This window comes from Plasmopara halstedii (genome assembly GCF_900000015.1).
Source record: "Plasmopara halstedii genome assembly, contig: Scaffold_525, whole genome shotgun sequence".
NCBI classification, from domain to species: Eukaryota; Oomycota; class Peronosporomycetes; order Peronosporales; family Peronosporaceae; genus Plasmopara; species Plasmopara halstedii.
In genome coordinates, this window is record NW_020187445.1 from 575960 (window position 1) to 583782 (window position 7823).

General features: G+C 46.2%; 4 protein-coding genes across 4 annotated transcripts in view; 2 read left to right on the forward strand and 2 right to left on the reverse strand.

The window, feature by feature from the left end:
* The window catches only part of PHALS_10754 (camk camk1 protein kinase), a gene marked incomplete at both ends in the record, with an annotated part of 1821 nt that extends 57 nt beyond the window's left edge, over positions 1–1764 (reverse strand). Inside the window, one exon of the mRNA XM_024726237.1 lies at positions 1–1764. This exon is cut by the window's left edge and continues 57 nt beyond it. Within this exon, the coding sequence (XP_024576934.1) occupies positions 1–1764 (1764 nt within the window).
* Positions 1765–2560: 796 nt separating this feature from the next.
* On the reverse strand, positions 2561–4759 carry PHALS_10755 (wd40 repeat-containing protein; the record flags this gene model as incomplete). The annotated part of the gene is made up of 3 exons (XM_024726238.1): positions 2561–3497; positions 3553–3648; positions 3717–4759. 3 exons carry the CDS (start codon positions 4757–4759, stop codon positions 2561–2563), a joined length of 2076 nt encoding a protein of 691 aa, XP_024576935.1.
* A 91-nt stretch (positions 4760–4850) lies between these two features.
* PHALS_10756 (UspA) lies at positions 4851–6381 on the forward strand (the record flags this gene model as incomplete). The annotated part of the gene is made up of 6 exons (XM_024726239.1): positions 4851–4937; positions 4999–5230; positions 5302–5364; positions 5419–5550; positions 5611–6062; positions 6127–6381. 6 exons carry the CDS (start codon positions 4851–4853, stop codon positions 6379–6381), a joined length of 1221 nt encoding a protein of 406 aa, XP_024576936.1.
* Positions 6382–6489: 108 nt separating this feature from the next.
* On the forward strand, positions 6490–7234 carry PHALS_10757 (nadh dehydrogenase; the record flags this gene model as incomplete). Its single annotated transcript, XM_024726240.1, has 3 exons — positions 6490–6643; positions 6711–6818; positions 6882–7234. The coding sequence occupies 3 exons, from the start codon at positions 6490–6492 to the stop codon at positions 7232–7234; spliced, it is 615 nt and encodes a 204-aa protein (XP_024576937.1).
* Positions 7235–7823: the final 589 nt, after the last annotated feature.

The window sequence follows — 7823 nt, forward strand, 5'->3', positions numbered from 1 at the left end:
TATCATGACTTCAGCACCAGGAGCTGACGTCTTGAGCAGTATATTTTCAGGCTTGAGGTCACGATGAATAATCCCACGCAAGTGAAGATAGTCAATCGCACTTGCCAGCTTGCGCATGAGAGCACGTGCATCCTCTTCCGTATAGCTTTTGCGTTTTACCAGATCGTCAAATAGCTCACCACCTGTACACAGTGGCGTGACAATGTAATAGTATCGATCCTCTTCAAAGTAATCGAGCAATGGCACAATGTTCGGATGGTTTAAACTCGACATAACCTCCACCTCTTGTTTCAAAGAATGCACGTCTTGTGGCCCTAGACTCGCCTTTGCAATGCACTTGACCGCCACTTGTTTTCGAGTTTCACGGTGCGTCGCAATGTGTACAACAGAAAAGGCTCCTGATCCAAGCTTTCGTCCGAGTTTATAAAATCGGTGAAAGGAAGCCAAGTCCACATTGTTTAAAGAACGATTGCTTCCATTTGAGTCAATGCTGCCAGCTGAATTCTGACGAGTAGCGTACGTAGGAGCTCGTAACGTTGGTGCTTGGCTACTCGGCTCCTGTTCCGCCGACGACGTTTGTAGTGCCTTCATAATGTTTGCATACGCTGTCTTCACATGAGTCGTCCAAATATGCTCCGATTGCTCCAATTTAACTTCACCTGCAGTACCAATAAGTTTCTTTATATAGCCACTATTCGCGCCATCCTGAACTTCTCCTAGCACCTGGTCCAGGATATATATCATCTCATCTTCCTTTTTACAATCGTTCAGATCACGAATCAAATTTGCAAGTACTGGAAACTCCTGCTCAACTGTACGCCCAGCCTGAGACGCCGGTGACAGAGCTGGTGCTGATCCACATTCACCTACTAGTCCCACAGACCTGGATGACGAACCCGTTCGACGTATAACCTTCTTACCGTAGCGATAGTTGCTATACTCGTTATTGACAATATAGTTTAGAATCCCACGCCCGAGTTTCGTCGGACTCTCCCCTTCTATCCAGCGCTGCAGTGCGCGGATCCATCGTTGCCGTTCAGTTTCTTTATTGGCCTCTAGATAGTACAACACGATAGGTCCGTCCTCCATCCGACGTGAGTCCAGATTGCTCTCTTTCCGATGCTGACAGCAGTTACCTCCTGCACTGTTAAACGTAATCGTAGTCTTGGTCGTGCTGTCGCTACTACTGCTCTTCAAAACACCCAAGCATCGAGATCGTTTGCGCGCCACGAGTACAAAACAGAACGGATGGTGTTTAAACGCATCAGTGGCCTCAACACGAATGGCATCGGCTCTAATTACTTCCATCTTAAACAGTTTTTTCTCCATCTGTGCGACATCTTTCGTCTGTTGCTGCATGTATGGATTCTTTTTGAACACTTGTAAAGTGCCTCGCGACAGCACCAAATGACGTGGTATCCACGCCTTGAAAAACTGACCACGCTTGCTAAGTGCACCGCTGAGAATGACCTCATGACCTACACCATATGCACTACCGCTCGCGGTACGAACGTTTTCAATAGCAGCAAGATGCTGGCAGGAAGGTGCAGAAGCTAATGCTGTCGTCACGTGACGGGGCGTGTGGTGTCGTCGTCCGGCGGCGCGGCGACATTCTTCTGGGCTACGCAGGCGGTCAGAGGAACCACAGTTAAGTTGTTTGCAGCGCTGATTGTCAGTCATGGGCACAGTAGATAGCAATTGCTGCAATGGAAGCGAAGGAGAGGGCACGTGAGCACCCCGATCAAGCCGCGCTGAGTCGTTCATCGAGCAGTTAATTCTTCCACCGGCCCAATTATGGAAATGACCAATATTGTAGTAGTGGGCGGGCTGTAGCGGGTCGGGTCTGTGGCTGAAAACCTCCCATACGCTTCTTATCAGGGTTAGGGACAATTGCAATAATCAAGCAGACGAGGAGACGTCCTACGTCGAATTGGCGGCATTAGCCTAATTGGAATTCGTGGAATGAACGCACTGCAACAGGTGTCGATCGACAAGGACCCTACTGTCGTAGAGTCTGTACGTTTGAATACATACATTTGTGTAATCATGTCTTCAACTTGAGATTCAGTGTGATTGGTATCAGTCGAGACGCACCCTGATCGGGGGGCACTGACTGGCCTTTTAAGGACTCAAACTCCCTCGCAATCCATCAACACTTTTTGTTGTTGCTCGATGGAATATCGCTTTGATATTGAATATTAATTCTTCAGTCATATGATTCTATGGCTTTACTCTATAAATCATTATGACTTCAATACAACACCCATTAAATCGTCATATCAAAATTTGGAAAAGTTGTCATTTTTAATTTAAACCTCTGCCCGTTCGAATTTCTAGTCGAACTGCTAGCATCTGTATCGACTGGTGGAAACATAGCTTAGCTAAGTATACACTATTGACGGTGTCGCCACAAAATTTGCTGTCGCATTTTTAAAAGTTATTAGTATGCAGACTTTTATGTTTCGATAAGCTTGATATTGTAAGAAATAATCACCTCGAAATTATACAATAACATCCTTGAGCAAACGACTCACGCTATCAGATAATTCTGCCGTGGCACTTATGGTCTTCTTCGCGGGTCTCGACTTACCTTTTTGACTTCAGGCTGAGTAGGCTGAAGCCCAGAAAACGGGTCATTACTTCCAGAAGGCCCCGTTGTTGGACCTGATTGTCCTCCGACCATAGGCGGCCAGCTATTCATATTCGGCGGAAACATTCCAGATCCACCACCATTAATATCGTCCTCACAACCACGCTTCATACCAGCAAGAATGTGTGGTGGAGGCGGAGGAGGCACGAGCAGTCCAGGTGCACCAGCAGGTGGAGGGGGGAACATCATTCCTCGTGGTGGAAAGCCGAGACCTGAAAGCTGTACCGGCGGAACTGTACTTACTCCGCTCGTAATGATCGGAACGTTTGAACTCATTGGAGCACCCGGTGGACGAATTTGGTTCATCAACGCAGTAATAGCGCCATTACCATCCATTGGACAATCCTGCTTCCAGTGACCTTTTTGTCGGCATTTGTGGCAGGTATACGATGGAGGAGGCACCTTGGGCTCAGTACAGTCAGAGATGTAGTGACCAGGTACGTTGCAGCGCTTGCACAAATATCCTTCAGGTGGAGTTTTGCGCTGCATCAGTCCATTAGCATTTGGCTGGTCTTTTGTAGGACAGTCCTCGATCCAATGACCCTTAGTGCCGCAGCGGTTGCACGTGTAAGATTCAGGCGGGGGTCGGCGACCACCGTTTGCACGATTATCCGTGGCCGCATTGTTGAATGTCTGAAAGTTAGCAGCATTGATAGCACACGAACGCAGACTGGCAGCACCGTCCGCCATACCAGGCAGCACTTCTGCACCTTCTGCACCTCCACGCATGTACGCTATTCCTTCGCCAGTCTCGTGCTCGTTAAGCACATTCTGACCACCATTGTATTTGTCGTCCATCGGGTCTCCCGGCCGATTGCGACACCAGAACTTGGTACTGTGATCATTACTAAAAAAGACAAAGTCAATATTTTATGCATTTTGAGATCACTAAGCAGACGAACCTTCCAGTCGCAACGACATGACCTACGGGATGCCATTGAATATCCCACACAGCAGTGTCGTGAGCCTGTGGAATAGAAGCGAGTGCAGTCTCCTTTCTTCAAACACAGATATCAACAAACAGTATTAGTGACGCATATTTTAGCACGTTTGGCAGAGCCCGTACCCGACTTCCCAGTACATAAGTGATCCATCATATGAGCCACTAACAAAGAGACGCTCATACCACGGATGCCATGCGATCGACGTGACCTCGCGTGCATGGCCTTTCAGCGTAGCGAATTCCTTGAGCATCCGAATATCATAGATCTTGATTAACTGGTCACGACTAGCTGTAAGTAACCAATTGCCGTTTGCGTTCCACGCCACTTTGAACACAGTGTTCTTGTGTCCATGTAATGTGTTAAGACTATTCCCTGATTTTGGATCCCAAATCTTGACCAAATTGTCCTTACTTCCACTAGCCAAAAGACATTTCTGTGGGTGGTAAGCCACACACTTGACGTCCCAACCGTGTCCAGTCAGTACACGTTCCTCGCGGCAACTTTCAAAATCCCAGATCTTCACTGTCGCATCATCTGAACACGAAACGAATTTAAAATCCGTTGGCGAGAAACTAAGCGAGCGCACAGCTTCACGATGTCCTTGCAACAGCTGCACATTAGTCATACTCGATTGCCAGTACTTGATCACTCCACCGTGATCGGCCGTGACCAGCCAATTATCATTGTGAGACCACACCATGGCTCGCACAGCATCGTCGTGAGCTTGGAGTATAGTCTCAAAGTTAAATGCAAGGCCATTCCAAAGTGTAAATTCGCCAACCGAGTTGCCCGTGATAAGCCTACGGCCCTCTGGTGTCCAAGTGAGGCAGTTGACGGGACAACGTTGCTTGTTTGTTGAACAACGACAAAATTTGGTACACACACAAGATGCAAGATCGTCATCACCTGGATAAGCTAAAGGTGGCAGCATTTTTTTCTTATAATACGAGTGTGGCGGTAACACGATCGAGCGCACACTGCGCGCCATGACAAAGCGTCGCTGCGTCACGTAGTTAATGAAAGTAGCATTAGGATCGACGCTCTTACGCACAATAGGCTTGCGCATGCGCTTGTGAGGTGGCATACCGCCTGCATAGTGGCTTGATCCGACGTCGTGGCCACTCGGTAGCACCTGCGCTGGATGCAGCTCCCCGTTTTCCTGCATAATGCCACTTTCTTGGCGGCATTGACACTATACCATGTATACATACCGGTATATATAAAAATGCGACGGTATCTAAAGCTGTGAGTTGAAAATGCGCAATGTGTTAGCGCGAAAGAAGATATCACCGGCGCTACAGTTGTGTATTCAAGCAGTACAAATCATTTTGAGTATCAAAGAGGTTTGCCATGAGCTATTGAGACATAAAGTTTGGATGGAAGTTATTGAATGATGTTGCACAGCTGGAATTAACGGATGAGACGTTCCAAAACTTCTTGGATCGTCCAGATGAGATTTTAGCGCTCGTTCGTACCCTTGTACCAAACGATTTATCTGAAGATAAACATGAACAATTATGCGGCTTGATGGATAATCATGACTATGATTCGATTATAGCAGCGCGCGAGAGTGAATCTAGTCTCTTCTTAGATTTCCACTCGAAACTTGTGGAGCTGCGCAACGAGATGGTGCAAGGTACGTTTGTCATATATATATATATGATCAAACTGGAATTGCTTATATGGCTTGACGATGAATTATTTAAGCGCATCAGAACAACAATCGCCTCTTACCGACTACAAGATTCATTGTTGGAGTTGATGGCAGTCGTAAGAATTTAACCTCATCAAACAGCTAGTTACATTCTAATTTGTACCGTTAAGGCCAATCCTACGTTGCCTTTGAGATCGCAGTGCAATTGCGGCGGCAAGGGTCAGTGGTAGCTGTGTATGTGGATGAAGAAAACGCAGCAAGTCGCCAACTGCCACAAATTCCCAAGGAATTTCTCACTGAAGGTGTGTTTTCGCTTGTCTGCTGGAATAGCAATGAGAGTCCAATTAACTATGATAGTGTAGAGGTGAATACTCATTGTAAGCGACTCAGGCTTCCTATCAATAGTTTCAAATTATTGTGTGAAAAGTGTGAAGCCACGACCTTAGTTGCGCAGCACCTTTTAACGATCGCGGATCGAGAACACGTTGACTTTCTTGTGGTAGGAGCCCACGGAATAGGCGGTCCAGCTATAGATCAAGTCCATCACGTTCCGTGGGACATTTTGTATTGTGCTGCTAATACTCCTACTATTGTCGTTTCTCCGGCTTCTATCACTTCTGTGATCAGTAAGCGGTACACTTTCGTATTGGCCGTGGACAAATCAACGATTGCAGCTCGTTGTCTTAACGCCACGCTGAAATTAATGCGACCAGTCGATATTTTACGAATCGTTCACTTTTATGAAAAGCCGATTGTTGGAGAGTATGACGCTCAGCCGTTTGAATGGTACAAAGGCAGCATCGCAGGAGCTGGGGTTAGAAAGAGTACACGCAATCATATTTTTCCCACCTTTAACATTGGTTTTATTTTTCGTACAGATAGAAGGCGTATTGGATCTTCAACCTTTTGAGCGCACTACTACTGTTGCAGAGAGTTTGCAGGACTATCTATCAACTCATTCTGCCGCGTATCTAATTCTTGGTATCAATGGAGAAGGTGCTGAAACATTTTCCAATTCAGTGTCTGCAGACAACGAGGCCGTTACTGGCAAGAAAAATGAAGGCAATCGCATTGGCCGGCTGGCTTCCGCGATGCTATTTTCACCTCGCTGCACATTGTGTTTCTGTTCGTAAAATAGTTTTTTTTACTATTAAGTTACCGGTAGTAATAGTGCAAATTTATTTTTTTCACTTGTTATTTTCATTTTTAAATATTTCTGTGGTTATTGTCAATAGATAAACATGTTGACACTAGCTCGTTGCACTGGTGCTTTATTCCGGTCGTCTGGCGTTCGTTGTGCTTCAGTAGTTCCTGCAACTCCCTCGTCCACACCCGCCGAGCGTGGTAACATTCAGGATTTACTTAGCGGGAATGCTACAGCACGCAACGGTGTCGGTACGATCCGATTTTGTTAATCTTAGCGCCTAATTCTGTCTCATACACTTTATTTACTTATCTTTAGAGTACGTCGTCTCTCGTGTGGACGATCTGGTGAATTGGGGTCGTAAGAGCTCACTGTGGCCGATGACTTTTGGTCTAGCCTGCTGCGCCGTTGAAATGATGCACTCCGGTACGACTTTTGACGCTCGCTATTCTCTACCGATCTTTGATTGTTTTATTCTGCTATGTTTAGCTGGTTCGCGTTACGATTTTGAGCGTATGGGAATGGTATTTCGTGCCTCGCCCCGTCAAACAGACGTAATGATCGTAGCCGGCACATTGACTAATAAAATGGCACCTGCTCTTCGCCGCGTTTACGACCAGATGCCTGAGCCTCGCTATGTCGTGTCTATGGGTAGCTGTGCTAATGGTGGTGGCTACTATCACTACTCGTATGCTGTGGTTCGTGGTGTAGACCGCATCGTTCCTGTGGACATTTACGTGCCTGGTTGCCCACCTACTGCCGAAGCGCTGTTGTTCGGATTGATGCAGTTGCAGAAAAAAGTTAAAGGCAACAAGTCGTTGTTACTAAAGCTGAGGAAGTAAGAAGTCAGTGCTGGCTTTGTATGGACGTTCACTTCTCACTTAGATTGACACTTACGCGATCATTGTATACCGTTGAAAGAAGACACACATTAAAGCAAAATAGCACAATTGCTTTAGAAAGCAGCGTTTTATGGTTTTACATGTGCTTCAAATCCTTATAACATGCGGTTAGAGGCTGCTCCGCTAGCAATGAATTTGGCTCTGTGTCGGAATTACCAAGGGTGATTATCTGCATGAGGTTGTTCTTGTTCGATCTGCTACGCCACCTTTTGCGTGTTTTTAATTTTCATTTTTTTTAGCAATTGATGCACCAATGTTGGCGAGTCAAGAATGACCCTAAAAACGAAACACTAACCTGCGTGTAAGGATAGCGAAACTTCATGCTGTTCAAAGCGAACCTTGAGTAATTTATCTATCGTTGTCATGACTATTAACGGTGTACTTTGAGTGCGAACTTAATGCATAACATATGGTATATGTGTGATCTTTTTGTCAAAATCTTTGATGCCGCAGGAATTGTGTAACGGGGTCACATGAGAGTGACCCGTCACTCTCCCAAGGGATCTGTGGTGTGGCATACACCACAGCT